General features: G+C 41.3%; 1 protein-coding gene across 1 annotated transcript in view; it reads right to left on the bottom strand.

The window, feature by feature from the left end:
• The window catches only part of mical3a (microtubule associated monooxygenase, calponin and LIM domain containing 3a), a 109,139-nt gene that overhangs the window by 8,425 nt on the left and 84,100 nt on the right, over positions 1–16,614 (bottom strand). The window contains exons 42-46 of the mRNA XM_055222518.1: positions 14,148–14,255; positions 10,971–11,064; positions 10,445–10,495; positions 7,753–7,803; positions 2,130–2,195 (exon numbers count right to left, since the gene is read on the bottom strand). Coding sequence (XP_055078493.1) covers positions 2,130–2,195; positions 7,753–7,803; positions 10,445–10,495; positions 10,971–11,064; positions 14,148–14,255 — 370 coding nt within the window. The remainder of the gene's footprint in view (positions 1–2,129; positions 2,196–7,752; positions 7,804–10,444; positions 10,496–10,970; positions 11,065–14,147; positions 14,256–16,614) is intronic.

The raw sequence follows: 16,614 nt of genomic DNA, 5'->3' as shown, positions 1-16,614 counted from the left end.
ATTCACTTTTTTATCTGAGATGTGGAAATTGTGGCTCTGTTAACAGCTCGAGCTAAAGCGGCTAACGCTAGCAACTTTACACAGCGACGCTTTATTTCAGAGTTTTATTCAGAATCAGAAGCTCTGGTTTATCCAATCTGCTCCTCTCTCCTCCTCCCTCTTTTCTCTCCCTCTCTCATCCTCTTTTCTCCCTTTCTGCTCCTCTCTTCTCAAGCACTCTCTTCTTTTCTCTCCTGCTCTCCTCTCTTTTATCCTTCTCTCCTCCTCCTCTGTTCTCTACCTCTCTCTTCCTCTGATCCATCTCTTCCCTCTCTCGTCCTCCTTGTATCTTCTCTCATTTTTCCCTCTCTCCCTCTTTCCTCTCTCCTCCTTCTCTTCTTTCCTCAACTCTTCTCTCCTCTCATTTTGCCCTCTTTCCTCTCTCCTCCTTTTCTCCCTATCCTCCTCCTCTCTTCTCTCTGACTCTTCTTTTCTCTCCCTCCCTCCTCTCTTGTCTCCCTCCCTCTCTCCTCTTTTGTCTCCCTGTCCTCCTCTTTTCTCCCTATCCTCCTCCTCTCTTCTCTCTCACTCTCTTTTCTCTCCCTCCCTCCTCCTCCTCTCTTCTCTCCCTCTCTCCTCCTCTTCCTTCTCTCTTGTCTACCTCTCTCCTCCTCGTATCTTCTCTCATTTTTCCCTCTCTCCTCCTTCTCTTCTTTCCTCCTCTCTTCTCACCTCTCGTTTTGCCCTCTTTCCTCTCTTCTCTCCCCCTCTCCACTTTTGTCTCCTTCTCTCCTCTTCTTCCTTCTCTTTTCTCCCTATCCTCCTCCTCTCTTCTTTTCTCTCCCTCTCTCCTCCTTCTCTCTTATCTCCCTCTCTCTTCTTTTTGCCCTCTCTCCTCCTCCTCTCCCTCTCTCCTCCTCCTCTCCCTCTCTCCTCCTCCTCTCCCTCTCTCCTCCTCTCCTCCCTCTCTCCCTCCACTTATGTCGTGTCCACTTTCACTTCCGTCTCTGTCCACTGCTGTCTCTGCGTCTCTCCTGGTGCATTATGGTCCATTTCGCCCTCTACATTTCCAGGTGCATTGTGGGAAAATTTGAGTGCACCATTTTCTCACCCACTGGACATTCGGCCAAGGCTAAACGTGACGTGACCTTAAACAGCGCCCCCTGTGGGAGAAACTGTGGACATTCAGACACAGCCAGAGTCATGTTCTGTATTTAACCTTTTAAAAGTCCCGCACGAACGTAAAAAAAAGAGCACGGATCACGACAGGCAAAAAAACAAAAGTCTCTGTTCACTGCCCCAAATCAAAACCAGAACAAAACTGGGATCAAACATTTAGATTAGAAACCCACCGCACAATCTCCACAAACTCGTGTTAGCGTCAGACCAAAACAAACCCAGAACATTCTGAATATTTATATCAAACATCACCTCCTCGCACCATGCACTGTCCACAAAACCACAAACTTTCCTCTGAGCCGTCCACGTTTAAACCATAGACTGTTTATATAAATGGACACTGCTAACGTGCTAGCCGCTACGTTCCAAACAGGAAGTGATCGTGTGCGCACTTCCTGCTCCATTGTGGCCCGTCAGACTCATCGTTTTGGTCTTAATTGTTCGTATTGATGATTATTTTGGCGCTTTTACGTCACTATTTTGTCCGTAAATCGAGATATAAACATTAATAACGGACAAATCGGGCGCCTTGTTTCGCTGACGTAGCGTTAGCATCTCCCTCAGTCCACTTCTTTACACAGTCTATGGTAAAAACTTGCTCACCTTAAAAAATCCATCATTAATTCATGGCACAAAGTAGGTTCATTCCCTCAGAAGACTAAAAATACGCCCCAGAACCTTTCATATAAAATCGAGGTCAAATGGAAAACAAGAATCATGCCGTTAATGCCACAAAAATCACACAGATGCTTCCCCCTGTTGTATTTTTTATGTGGTTTAAATAATAATAAGTCTGAGAAAATGAAAACAGGCAGGAAACGTGCTGTGCTCAGTTCTGCAAACATGGCAGCGAAGGGTTAAAGGAGGTTAAAGGACCAGAAGGTTCAGGGCAACAACAAGGGAAGGTCCCAGTGGGGGAAGGGGGCGTAGATCCAGAGGCCACACCTGCCGCCGTTCAGAGGCCACGTTACCTTCAGGCGACCAGCAGGGACACAGGGACACGGGTCTTCGGCGGGATGTCCCCTCGCCGGGCTCGACTTTTACACAAGACAAAGGGGGAAGTGAAGCAGACGTGAAGAACACAGTTGGACAAAAAGACAAAAACGAGCGAGGACAGAGACGAGAGAGGTGGGCGATGGAGAGGTGGGCGATGGAGAGGTGGGCGATGGAGAGGTGGGCGATGGAGAGGTGGGCGACGGAGAGGTGGGCGACGGAGAGGTGGGCGACGGAGAGGTGGGCGACGGAGAGGTGGGCGACGGAGAGGTGGGCGATGGAGAGGTGGGCGATGGAGAGGTGGGCGATGGAGAGGTGGGCGATGGAGAGGTGGGCGATGGAGAGGTGGGCGGTGGAGAGGTGGGCGGCGCCGACAGCACAAAACAACGCCAGCGAGCGCGTTTGTTTTGTAGATGTTTTTTGATCGTTTGCAGCGGCGTCATGCTGGAGGCGACGTCATGTATGTCTATGGTGGGATGTTCGGCCGTTACCGTGGAGACGCAACGCACGTGTCAGCGGAAACGACTTTAAGATCGTCTGAAAACGCAAGAAAAAAGAAAAAAAAAAAACACAAAATGGATTTAAACAGCTCGTTTTCAGGAGCCGAGCGTGATTCTCAAAAAAAAAAAAAAACGAAAAAAAAAAAAAAAAGGTGATGGCGACTAACTGACAAATGTTTGGCTAATGCTAGCTAGCGTGTGACTGTTCTTTTGTGTGTGACAAACTTGTTTAAGAGCACAAATTGGCTCACCTGTTGTAGTTCGAACTAAGTGAGCGCTTTTTGGAAAGATTGCGTTAAAATAAAGTTCAGATTAAAGTCTAATAGAGCCTCAGACAGAGCAGTGCTTCCAGTTAGCATCACACTCCCAGAGAATGTTGATGACGTCAGCTGCAAAATATCAACTGACCGTATCGTCACTAGGGGCATCAGGATGAGCTGGTAAATTGTAAGAAAATAAAAATAATAACTGTGATAATGTTGAAACAAACATTATCACATTTTTTTTAATTATTTTTTTTTTCATAATTATTTTTTTTATTTAATCTCTAAACAAACGCAGTTAATCTTTTTTTTTGTATGTTTAAGTCACAGAAAGTTCCATTTTATGAATCTAAAACTAAAGTAATGAAAAAAAAAGTGTGAATATCTAAAAATGTAACTCATATTTTGTGACTAATTAAAAACGTCAGAGGATGTTTTGACACATTTATAGTGAAATTCGACGCGTACATCCAAATTCTTCACTTTTGTCAATATCGCCCACCCCTCGGAGACACACAGGAGGTGGATTGATGAACGAGGATGAAGTGAGAGGGGGAAAAAAAACCATGTTGTGATACAGAAAAGTCAGATGACCTGGAGGAGGAAGGTGAAAGGGATGAGCCGAGCCCCGGGATGAGAACAGGCGTCGATACGGGAGCGGAAATAAACCAAAACATCAACTGCACCGAGGGAAAAGAATCAGCCTGATCTGGCAAACATTGATCTGGACTTACACTGCAATTAGCAAACACCTCCTGGACTATTTCACCTCCTGTCAGAGCTCGAAGAGACGGAGGAGAGACAGAGGAGAGACGGAGGAGAGACGGACGAGTGTTTGACCTCTCCACACTTCAGCATCGTGACACTTTACTAACTCTACTTTGATACTAAGGAAATTTATGGTTTATGCTCAAACTTAGACTGAAATGTAAATGTGCACGACCAGTCAGAAGTTTAGATGAACTTTCTGCTTTATTTCTGTGATTATTTGCACCAAACTATGAATGAACCAAATAAAAACCCAAAAGAACTTGGTTTAAATTAGAAAAAAACACTAAAACAAAATCATTTCTCTTGTTTTTTCTGCTTTATTTATGTGATTAACTGTTAATATCTTACGTTAACAAACCAGACACGTGTTCAGTTCTGTCTGTGCTTCATGGAGCTGAATAAATATAAATGTGTTACGTTAGCGTGATGTACTGATATTCAGCCTGTTGGTCCACATTTTATTATTATTATTACAACTTGATTTAAAGAGAAAATGTCTGTTCTTTGTCTCGGATTTTGTTAAATAAATTTCCCTCAAAAAATGTGACTTATATATGTTTTTTTTCTCATTATTATTCATTTTTTGGCTGGTGCGACTTATACTCCAGAGCAGAAAATACAGTAAATAAGTATTTTTTTCTCTTTTTTACATAATTCCTCATAGAAAGTAATAAACATAAGTAAAAAAAAACACTGACTGAGATGGTGTGTCCAAACTTTAGACTGGTAGTGAACATACATATACATATAGTAACACTTTTATGGACAATATAATGTAATTTTAATCATAATATTAGTTCATTTTCTCTGATGTGGCCCTGTACTAGCTCTAATATCACTCAAAACACAATAAAACTCTTCAGAACAGCTAAAAAGTGTTTTTTTTTCAGCATCAAAACTCAAACATGTCGCTCGTTTTTACACTAGTTTTATCCACGAAATGCACCGGGTTCAGATTTTTCCACTTTAATGTGTTTTTATCAGTTGAATTTCTGAAGTGCGTCGAAGGCAAGTACCTGAAAACCCTCAGCGATATAATAAAAATGAGTACAAAAGTAGAACACGCACGAGAAACACTCTTAGGAAACAGCCCTTGTGCCATTGTGCCATTGTACTGTATTTAAACCCTGTCAAGGAGAACACAATTTCACTTTAAAAACTGAACAGCTTGAACTCTTAGACCTAACGACGTGCTGTCAGGTGTCCATCAAACGCTTCTTACAATGTTTTGAAATGCACCTGGAGTTAAGAGCAAATTCACAAGTGGAAATGAGGTTAGTAATCAAAAGTTTTCCAAAAGATTATCGTGAAAAGAAAAACCGACCTTATTCCACCTCGTAAACTTTTGTAAACGCGACTAACCTTCGATTTCTTTGCTAAAATATGATATAGCGTTGACTGTTTGGGTTAAATGCGCGGCGTTCCCGAGCACAGACGAGAAAACACTCCCCCCGATTCTCCAGGAAACCGTAAAACGCCCTCGCCGTCCGTACAGAACTGATTCGCTGTCAAGATCGGCAGCTCCAAACGCAATAATACAACCCAGATGACGACGGCGGCGCCCGCGGCACCTTCCGGAATAAGGTGGATAAAGGTATAGGCACAAAAATGAACAAAAGAGTGACTCAGCTCCAGACCATAGAGACGTTAAACACACAATGAATCATCAAACCCATTTTGTGATTTTAAGGTTCAAAAGTCCAACACAAACTCCGGTCGGATCAGGGAGAAAAACAACGACAACGAGGCTTTGGTCAAATATGAGGAAATGCAACACAGAATATCACACCGGCCTGTCACGATAAACACTAAGATGTTCAATATTTGGGAGCTGCAGCTGTTTATTTATTGTGTGAACATTTGGGAGATTTATTTTCATTTCATTTTTAAGTTGTATTATCAGATTTGAGCTGTAGGGGGCAGAATACGTCACGTCTACGGCTAATTCTTGGGTCATTCTCCTGTTTACTTTGTGTCCAAGCAGGGACTACCAGACGTCCCCCAGCCCAGACACGTCCTCCAGCTCCTCCAGTGGGACCCCAAGGCGTCCCCAGCTTGTCTCTCCAGTCTCGTCCTTTCGGTCATGACCCAGAGCTCCTGTCCACAGGTGAGGACAGGACGCAGACCGAGGTGAATCCAGAGCTTTGTCTTTGGACTCAGCTCCTTCTTCACCACAACAGACGATAATCCAACTGTCAATCTCTCGCTCCATCCTCCCCTCAGTCGAGAACAAGACCCTGAGATACTTGAACTGCTCCAGCACCTGCAGAGGGCGCCACCTTTAACCGCTCAAGAACAATGACCTTGAATTTGGAGGAGCTGATTCTCATCCAGAGGAATTGTTTTATTGCTTTTACACTAATTGTCTTCTGTTTTTAATGTTAATCGTCTTCTGTTTTTAATGTTAATTGTTTTGTTTTTAATGTTAATTGTCTTGTTTTTAATGTTAATCGTCTTCTGTTTTTAATGTTAATTGTCTTGTTTTTAATTTTAATTGTCTTCTGTTTTTAATGTCTTTTTTACTGTAACACTTTGAGATTTGTTGTTCAAATGTAAAGTGCGTTATAAATAAAATGTATTATTATTATTATTATAAAGTATTTTAATTATATCACTTATCAAAATGTTTCTCTGTATCTTAAAATACTGCACATCGTCTTTTAAAGTTTGTTCCAGTGACAGGCCTGATACGTCTGAACTACACGACTTTGTGCATTTCTGGTCATATTTGAACAAAGACGTCAGTGAAAACAAACTGGTTAAACACTAAACAAAAGCACAGTGTTACTCTGCTCTAGTCACATGGACCGTTAGTACGACTGAGGTTACGCAACTGAGCGGGTTTAGAGAGATATGAGCTGAGTTTGAGAGCAAAGGGCAGAGGTGCAGCAGCAGAATGAAGCCCAGAGGAAATCAGTTAGAGAAGGATTCAAAGTTTATCATAACGATCGAGAATTATTAACCCTGAGATTGTAGGAGAAAACGTGACACTACGACGTTTACTGGTGAAAAATTGACTCTTTTGAGATTTAATCCATGTTCTAATGCTGTTAGTTTCTCAAAAAAACAGATCTGGAGTTGTGTTTTGTTTCATTTATTATTAGTCTGTAACATCTCCAAAGCTCAAGTTCAGTTCCACCTTGTGATGTCATCAAGTGGTAGTTTTTTAAGTGAACAATGAACTCCTCCTTTTACCTTTAGTTCAGTCGAGATTCAAGTCAACTCCAGGACTGAAATGATCCAAATGATTCTATAAATGAAGGTGTGTGGAGTTTAAAAACACAGTGGAGCACTTCCTGTATCACCACATGATGACATCACAAGGTGGAACAGAGCCTTTTCTTTCAGTTTAAGAGAAGAACTCAGCGTAAATCTGCAGGTTTGTGCGTTAAACGTGTGCGAACAAAACAAAAAAACACAACTCCAGGTCTGTGTGTGACGAGGAAACGACGTTAGATCAGATCAGAAAATAGTGTGATCATAGTTTTTGTATATTAGTGAAATAGTTTGTTTCATTCTCCACATTTTGAATTTTTTGCAATTGAAAATGTAAGAATTTGTCATATATTTTGTTATTGTGTCATTCTGGCAAAGCAAGTTGAACTAAAATCGCAAAGTCCTTTAATTTAGAACTGTGTCAAAATCAAAACGAAGCTAAAAAAGTGACATGACGGCGATCGACTTTCAGTTTGAGCTTGTGTAAAAAAAAAAAGTAAATATATAAAAGTGTTTGCTCTTGGTGTTGTGTTGTTCCTCACTCAGTTTTTCATTTATGATTTATAAATTTACACAGATCAAAGACGAGGCTGAGCGCAGAACGAGAGCGTCTCACGTTTTTACGCGTTTGAACCAGAAACCTGCGAGTAGAAAGAGAGGATGGAAATGGGCAGAAGAGGAAAACGAGGAAAACGAGGAAGAGGAGAAGGGGGGCAAAGTAAAGTAAACCGCAGCCAATCCATGTCGATATGATGAAGGTTCAAAGGTCAAGTAGTAAAACCGGGGATGGGACAGATTTGGGGGGGTTAGCAGTCAGGGTTAGTTGAAAGCGACAGATTTGAAATACATACCGCCCAGATGCAAGTCCAGGATTTCACTGTAATTTGAATCTCCCCAATAGTCTACAATGACAGGATATATTAGACAAATGATTAAAAACACAGCCCCAAACTGGGAGAACACGCACAAACGCACACAGACGCACACAAACGCACACAGACGTGACACGGCAGCACATGCATGTTTCTTCCACACTGCAGCAAACTCAATAAGTCCCTCAGTACTCACCGCCGGGCGCGATGCAGACGGCGGGGGACTAACTCGCATTCTCAAATATAATAAGACGGCGGCGGCGGCGGAGGCATAGATTTGCTGTACAGCTATTCAGTTTGTTCTTTCCGTACAGTGTGCCTCCGGTGCGGTGGTTTTGTGAGCGGACGTGTCTATGAATTAGCATTTTTATTAAGCGAATTGAATTTAACAAAATGACAAGAGGCTATTTTTCACGCTGTGCTTCGGTATCGGGGGGATTATTGGGACTAAAAGCTGAGCGTCGTTACGTGAGGTCTCCATTTGCTCACACAGTGGAACACCCAGACCCTCATCTCATTTCCTGCGCCACAATAATAATAAAGATTGTATGTCTTAGTCAACAAGATCCTCACAAATGTTTATCAAGTCGCTCAGCCGTGGCGGAATGTGTCGGTTCAGGAGAGACTGTGTTTGTCCAAACTCTGTGGATGGATTTTAATAGATTCTTTTGTTCAGACCGAGGTTTAGTTTTGTTTTCACGCCTGACAGTTTGGACAGCTCACTAGCGCCGTTTCTCAGAGTGGCCACGCGATTTTTTCACGTCGTCGTGTCGGTTCAGCTGATTTAAAAAGGTTTTGCCGCTGTTTTTCTACCGGTGGAGGCAGGACGACAGCGCCATCCGCAGCCCGACGTCTTCAGCGCAGTATCTCAGGTGTGTGAGAGTAAAAAAAAAGCCCCTCGTCCCGGTTTCCCACCTGACAGTTTAAGTTAAAAAGACAACAGAAACAGGGGACTTTAAACCAGGACGAGGGCGCCGTTTTACTCTCACACACCTGCGATACCGTCCTGAAGAAGTCGGACTGCAGATGGCGCTGTCGTGCTGCCTCCACCGGTAGAAAAACAGCGCCAAACCTGTTTAAATCAGCTGAACGGACACGCCGCAGTAACACCACGTGACCACTGTGAGGAGCTAGTGAGCAGAACAAACTGTTAGGGATGAAAACAAACTCAACCTCAGTCTGGAAAAAGGATCGAGTAAAATAAGACTGTGTTTATTGCGATTGTGTTCAGTAAAAATGTGACTCGAGTACCAAAATCCTCCTTATTGAGAGGCAGTGACGAAGACGAGTAACATCCAGAATGAGCACAAACAAATCTATGTCGGGACACACATTCTCCTCAGATCCATGCATAGACTGTATAAAGAAAAGGACCGAGCGAGAGCGACGTCACCCGCAGCGTTCAGGCAAATGCGGCGCATCAAGGCTCGACGTTACAGCGGACGATTTGGAGCAGAGTTTTATATTTAGACGTCGACCACGAGTATCGTACAGGCCTGGGACGAGACTGAAATTTGGTGTCAGGATTATCACAACCAAAATAACAGCTGACAGTTTAAAATGTTCTAAATATGAATAATTACAATTTTAATATCATGAATAGTGTCCAGAGGGTTTTTTTCTGCACATTTTGGTGAAACAACGGCGATTATCTTTGTTGCCGATTGTCACGATTTTGTAAAAAAGTGCCACGAATGATTATTGTCAACACTTTTTATCACAAAAAAAGTGTTTAATGTTTATCGTCCCTAGTATCATAGTGACCAAAGAGCCAATCATGAGCGAGGTTGTTGAAGGTAACACCCCTTCCCTTCGCTTAGCAACGCTGTCAATCAAACCTGTTGCTAACGCCAGCGGAAAGAAGGACCTGATTTGTCTGTTATTAATGTTCATATTTTGATTTACAGACACAATAGTGAAATAAAAATAAAAGGATCATGTAGAGCGGGTTTTTCAAAAAGGCAAAATACAACTCAAAATAACAAAAAAATAAAAAATAAATAAAAATAACTAACAAAATTAAGAAAATACACAAAAGAAACACCTCAAAATAACACAAAAATCTGAATAAAAATAACTTTAAAAAACTAAAAAAAAAAAAATCAAAATAACTGAAACAAACAAACAAAAATCAAAATAACAAAAGAATTTGAATAAAAATAACTAAAAATAACAAAAAACAAACTAAAACTCAAAATAATAAAAAAACAAAACCTCAAAATAACAAAAAACAAGAAAGAAAAAACAAACAAAAATTCAAAATAACAAAAAAAAGAAAAAAAAACTAACTCAAAATAACTAAAAACAAAAAAACAAAAACTCAAAATAACTAAAAAAAAAAATGAAAAAAAAAGGACCCCAGGATCATATAGAGCGGGTTAATATGAACATTTAAGACCAAAATGTGGAGTCTGACAGCTGCAGGTACGGCGTCGATGGAGCCGGACGCGCTCACGCTCACTTCCTGTTTAGCCGCTAGCAGGTTAGCCGTGTCCATTGGTCTATACAGTCTATGGTCCATGCAGATCGCACTGACAATGATGAACGTGTGATGTAGACACAGGGACAAACATGTGTCAGACATGGAGAGATGACGTCGTGTGTCACCACAAATGAAACCTAAACGCAAAAGTGTCACAGCAACAGACAGAAACTCCAGAGAGGCTGATACCTGATCGCCTTTTGTGCTGTTTGGGTAACGTATAAGTACCTTTATACATTCCTTCAAGAGAGTAAAGTAGTGAACAAGTTAAAAACATGTGTAGGGAACAGAAAATAACTGTGAAATATGCTTCCTCATTATGCATTTGGGATTGTTAAAATAGACCAAATTGCTTCCAAAATGCAGCACTTTTCTTTTACTTAACCGTAGTATTCTCATGGCAATTTTCAATATTCTGTACTGCAATTGCCGACGACAATTACTGCAATCTGAATGTTCTGGGACGGTTTATATGAGGTCACGCAGGCTCGGGTTATACAATTATTTCTCCCTAAAGAGCGTGAGATGCTGAACAAGCTTGAAATAAAAGATAAAATACGACTTCCAGTGGGAACCTGAAACATTTTTTAGAAGTGAGTCAAATGAAGTGTTATGAAACTGTAGGTTTGGCTCCAGAATGGTAATTTAGTGTAATCTGCCGCGGTTCAAATCACAGTGGTGTCGTGTGAAACAAAAGGTGGATGAGTGTAGTTACCTGCTTCGCCTCTTAAGGCTTTCTCCACAGCTACGCCTCTCTCCTCCAGCTGCCTCTGCTTCTCCTCCACCTGCTCCAACTGTCTCTGGATGATCTGAGGAGGCAGCGAGACTCGGGTTACAGCGTTCGCTCTCCAAAGTGCGACGTAACGGTGTTCTAAGAGCCCGTACGGAGACGAGAGACAGTATCACCGATGAAACTGTTCAGCCTGATTATAAAAATAAATATCGAGTTGAACACGGGGGGTGCGGGTGATTAAAAAGCAAATGGAAACGAGCCAACAGTCGTGCGTTTCCAATTCACTTTGCAACTTTTACTAATAAAACGAGAGTGAAAATAAAAGCTCGGTTAAATGTGTTTATAATGGAGCTGGAGCGGGGCCGTGGTAATGTTCATAAAGGTGATTTGAAGCTGGTAGTTTAGTGAATTTGAACATAATTGAGTAAACAAAAGCGGTTTTCAGTTTTGCATAATTAAAAGCGCGCGATGTAACTTTTCTGGCGGAGGCTTCGCTCGTCTCTAAGGTGATGTTTCACGTTTGCAAGGAAAAAAAACGATTCTTTAATGCATTTCTTTGACTAAAGGGAGTTTTATTAATACAAAACGCCTCGACAAACATGCATTTTTATTGTGCGCGGGGTCGCTTTTCCACAGACGTGACTTGTAACTAGCCCCGGTGGCGTCGCCTGCTTGTCTAGGTACGTTTGAGGCTGTAGTGTGGAACATTTCAGCTGAAGCGATAAGATCTCCAGGGAGACAATTAGCAAACGGAGCCTCTGCCAGAGAAGTTACACAGTGAACCTTTAAATATTAAGAATAAATAAATAAAACAGAGCAAACTGTGTCTATATTTAAATAATCACTGATGTAAGAAGGAGTTTGATGGACCAGAAACACGGCTCCTTCTGTTCGCCGCTATTTTAAAAGCCGATATTACGTAAAATGGACTCCTCTTGTGAGCGTTAATCCATGTTCTCTCCTCAAAAACAGACCTGGAGTCATGTTTTTTTTGTAGAATCTTCAGGGTTTGTGCGTGAAACAAAAAAGCACAACTCCAGGTCTGTTCGTGACGAGGAAACCGATCAGAAAACGGAGCAACGTGGCCAATGTAATAAAAATCAACACCAAAACGCATGAGATTTTAAATGACTGAACATCTACAGAGGCTACGCGGTGATTTTGTGATTTTTCGAGGGCTGCGTTTCGTCTCCTGCTTCTTAAATTCTTCTCCAGGAGCAGAGTCTGTATCAGTGATGAGCAGCAGGGACCAAACAACAACTTGTGTTTGGACTCTTAAAATAGCAGCTAAAAAAAGAAGCAAAACTCTGGCCAGCGAACCACAAACTCCGGGATAAGGGAGACGGGAGACGGCGGTGCTGACTCAGTGCAGTCAGAGCCAACTCCAAAGGTACGACATCAATCACTGTGGATTTCAGTCGACGGGAGGATCCGGCCAAGTGTCTACGTCCCGTTAAAAGAGCCGTAAACAGAGACGGTGCGACAGTGTTCACTTAAATCCACGTTTATCTCCCAATTTACTAATATCTAACGATCCAGCGATGACATGAGGCTATTTGTGAGCTCTTAAAGGTGCAAAATGGAACTTTTCTGGCAGAGGGACAAACACCTGCTCGTCTCCAATGAAGCTGGCTAAATTACAGGTCAGGTCTGAGAAGAGGCGAGCTGGTTTTAACTGAAAATCAGGTTTAAATCAGACCTATTCTGCAAAAAAGGACTGTTCAGAGGGTTTGTGTTCTATTTGTCGACCCTCTTGACGTTGTATTTGGAGCGAGTCGTGTTTGGCGTCATGAAAATAATCGATTAAAGACGTAATCGTTTTGCCAATCAACCCCCTGTTTTCACCGCTCTGCTGCTCCGCACTTACTTTCTTCTCCAGTTTTATTTTCTTAATCGGTGATACTCGTAGCGTCGCCATTTTGGTACAAATGGACAAAAAAATCCACTACTCGCTAAAGTGCTCTGCTAATTGTGTGTTACAGATTAAAACGACTGTATTTTCTGGACTATAAGTGTGAGTTTGTCGAGTTTGTCGGGTGTGACTTCTCCTCAGATGTGACTTATATGTGAAATGATTCAAATCTATAATGTCACATGTTGGTTCTTGTCACAGTGACAGTCGTGCGAGGGGCTCTAGACTTGGACCAGTATCTACTCCTCCTGAACCACTCAACATTTAAAATATCAACATTACACTCATTTAAAAGACAAACACTCAACAAAAATGACACTAAAACAAAATGGTTTCTCTTGTTTTTTCTGCTTTATTTATGTGATTAACTGTTAATATCTTACGTTAACAAACCAGACACGTGTTCAGTTCTGTCTGTGCTTCATGGAGCTGAATAAATATAAATGTGTTACGTTAGCGTGATGTACTGATATTCAGCCTGTTGGTCCACATTTTATTATTATTATTACAACTTGATTTAAAGAGAAAATGTCTGTTCTTGGTCACTACTTCCTGTTAGCGTCACTACTTCCTGTCCAATTTTGTCTCTATGTTTTAGCTGAATCTCCCAACAATAATACTGTTAATAGATACTGTTGTTCTCTATTTTATTATTAATATTATAACTTGATTTAAAGAGAAAATGTCTGTTCTTGGTCTCGGATTTTGTTAAATAAATTTCCCCCAAAAATGTGACTTATATATGTTTTTTTCTTCATTATTCTGCACTTTTCGGGTGGTGCGACTTATACTCCAGAGCGACGTATAGTCCGAGTACTTTTACTGAGTACTTTTAAATGTGTAAATGTGGAGTGTGATGTTTTTAAATGAAAGAATTGGAGAATTCATGGGTTTGACTGTAAATAACTAGATACTTAAATGTATTTTTTGAGACTTATATATATTTTTTTCTTCATTATTCTGCATTTTTTGGCCGGAGCGACTTATACTCCAGAAAATCCGACTGTCTCGAGCTCAATATGTGTCTTTAACGCCATAAACACGAAGCGGATTGGACGAGCAGCCGAACGTCTTCACTCCTACAACATTTTGTCCAGTTACAGATTTAACTTTTGTCTTTTACGATGGATCAGATCTGGACGACTGAGCGACACAGACGCCATAAACTGTGGAATATTCTAACGCAAAGAGAAAGAGTTTAACGGGGCAGATCGCAGTCGCAGTCGCAGTCGCAGTCGCAGTCGTACCTGGGCCCTGTGCAGTCTCTTGAGCTCTTCCTGTTTCGCTTGGCGTCTCGCTGCTTTCTGGACTCTCCGTGTGATTTTGGCGTTCAGCTCCTCCTCCGTGTAGGTTTTCTAGTGAAGCAACAAAAAAAAAAAACAGCTTTGTCACGTCTTATTGTGTTGTTTTCTCGCGCTTGCACTTGGCTCGTTCAGACACTACAACAGCTAAACGGAGAAAAAGAGGTTGAGGATTACAAAGTAGACCTGTCACGATAACGGATTTGTGACACTCGAGAGCGATAAGAAAATATAGACGACGAAAGATAAAACTGAAACTACGACGACAACAACTTCCACTGTCTCTGACTTAACAGATCTACAGCGGCATTAGCTTAAAAAATGTTTGAAATAAATAAATAAACAGCCAATCTAATCACTTAATTAGTTTGTAATGAGTTTATTTAATGAGTCGATCCGGCACAAATCAAATCTAATCGTAAAACAACAAAAACAACAAAAAGTCCCGTGTTAGAACAAAAAAAAAGTCCCTAAAATAAATATTATTCCTCTAAAAATACTGTTCCATCAAGTATAAGACAGTTTAGTGAATATCGTGACAGGTCTACTACAAAATACTAATTATTGTTGATACTTTGCAGCTGCGTTAACGTTCTCTGGGGGTGTGATGCTAACTGTAGGCACTGCTCCGTCTGAAGTTCTGTGAGTCGAGTTAGACTTTAACCTGAGTTTTATTTTAACACAATCAGATCAGAAACAACTGACTTAGCAGGAACCACAACAGGTGAGATAAAACGTGCTATAAAACACGTCTCACACGTTAAATAACAGTTACAAGCTAGCTAGCGTTAGCCAACAGTTTTACAGTGAGTCGCTCTCCACGTTTTGTGTAAAAATCAAACTCTTAAACACGACGGTGAGCTCCGATTTACCTGAAAACCTGCTGATTAAGTCCAGTTTGTATTTTTTCTTGAGTTTTCTCGTGATCTTAAAATGTGTTTGGACAGTGCTGCTGAACCTCGTGCCATAGACAAACATGTGGAACATCCCCAGCGCGACGTCAGTGCAGAGTATCAACAGGAAATATCCATCAGAACAAATCGGACACGTCTGGTCCCTTAGGTTTTTCACGTTTTCATATTTAGAAATAGAGTTTTGCAGAGACAGAAGGCGACGAGCTCCATTTGGTTTGTGAGGATTTTAGGGCTGCAACCGACGATTATCAGTCAAATAATCGTTTCTGTTGAACGTTTAGATTTGATAAACACATTTTTAAGCAAATAAAGGTGGAAATGTGGAGACCGGAGGCGTCTAGATGGAGAACGTCACTGCGTTTCTTATTAAAGATCTTGTGTGTTTTAGTCACGACAGGCGAGAGAGCGATTACGATTATGAAAATACGTTTGTGATTTTTATATTTTAACCTCCTCAGACTCGAGCTCTTTCATTTCTTTATTAATTTCTCTTTGTTATTTGGGCTGATTGGACCTGATGATGTAAAAACAAAGAATTATCCATGTCCACATATGTCCGTTCAATGTGACATTTGAATAATGATTTGCAAAAACTATTTACTAAGAGCCTGAAGCAGCAACATTTGTCCTGAGTAAAAACAAAATGAGAAACAACAATTGTGCCTCTTGTAAAAACGTGACTCATGTGAAGAGCTGCAGGAGCACATGTGCCTTTATGAAAAAAAATAATTAAAAAAACATTCTGAACATTCTAAACTCTTCAAAATATTCTAAACTGAACATTGTTGCATTGTTGCTGCTCTTCTTCTTATAAAAATCCGCATTGTGGCCGAGACAAACAAAAAAGTGCCAAGTCCCAGGAGGTTAAAGGTTCTATATTACACAAAACGGACTCTTGTAGCTTTAAGTCATGTTCTAATGTCGTTTCCTTGTCAAAACCACGTCTGGAGTTGTGTTTTGTTTCATTCTCACACGTTTTCCAAAGCTCAAAACGCTCTGTTCCACCTTGTGATGTCATGAAGTGGTAGTTTTCACATTAACAGCTACGTTTTTTCCTTTGGTTGGCAACTCCAGAGCTGGATTTATGCAGGTTTTTGTGCGAATGAAACAAAACGTAAGTCCAGATGTGGTTTTGACGAGGAAACAACATTAGAACAGATCAGAAAAAAGTGCAATCGTGATCGTTTACGCCGCTACTCGTGATTCTTCCGCTAATCGTTGCAGCCCTAGAACACAAAAGCTGAGAGATGAGTACTGCAGGAGTCAGACCGGAGCAACGTCAGAGCCGCTGTGACGGAGAGACGCAGGTTAAATATAAAATAAATAAAGAAACCGCTCGGACCAAAAAGCCGAGAACCGACATCCAGCTGCAAGAGGAGACGCCGTGGAGGCTGTGAACACATGCATCCAAAGAGACGTCAAGTTAGTATCAGGCTGGACGCACAAAAGGGGAGGAGTTACACAACAACATGCGCAAAACAGGGGGAAAAAGTGTGTGT

The sequence above is a fragment of the Periophthalmus magnuspinnatus genome, chromosome 6 (genome assembly GCF_009829125.3).
Source record: "Periophthalmus magnuspinnatus isolate fPerMag1 chromosome 6, fPerMag1.2.pri, whole genome shotgun sequence".
NCBI lineage: Eukaryota > Metazoa > Chordata > Actinopteri > Gobiiformes > Gobiidae > Periophthalmus > Periophthalmus magnuspinnatus.
The sequence above is the reverse complement of the archived record's forward strand: the minus strand, read 5'-3'. Positions and strand labels throughout refer to the sequence as shown.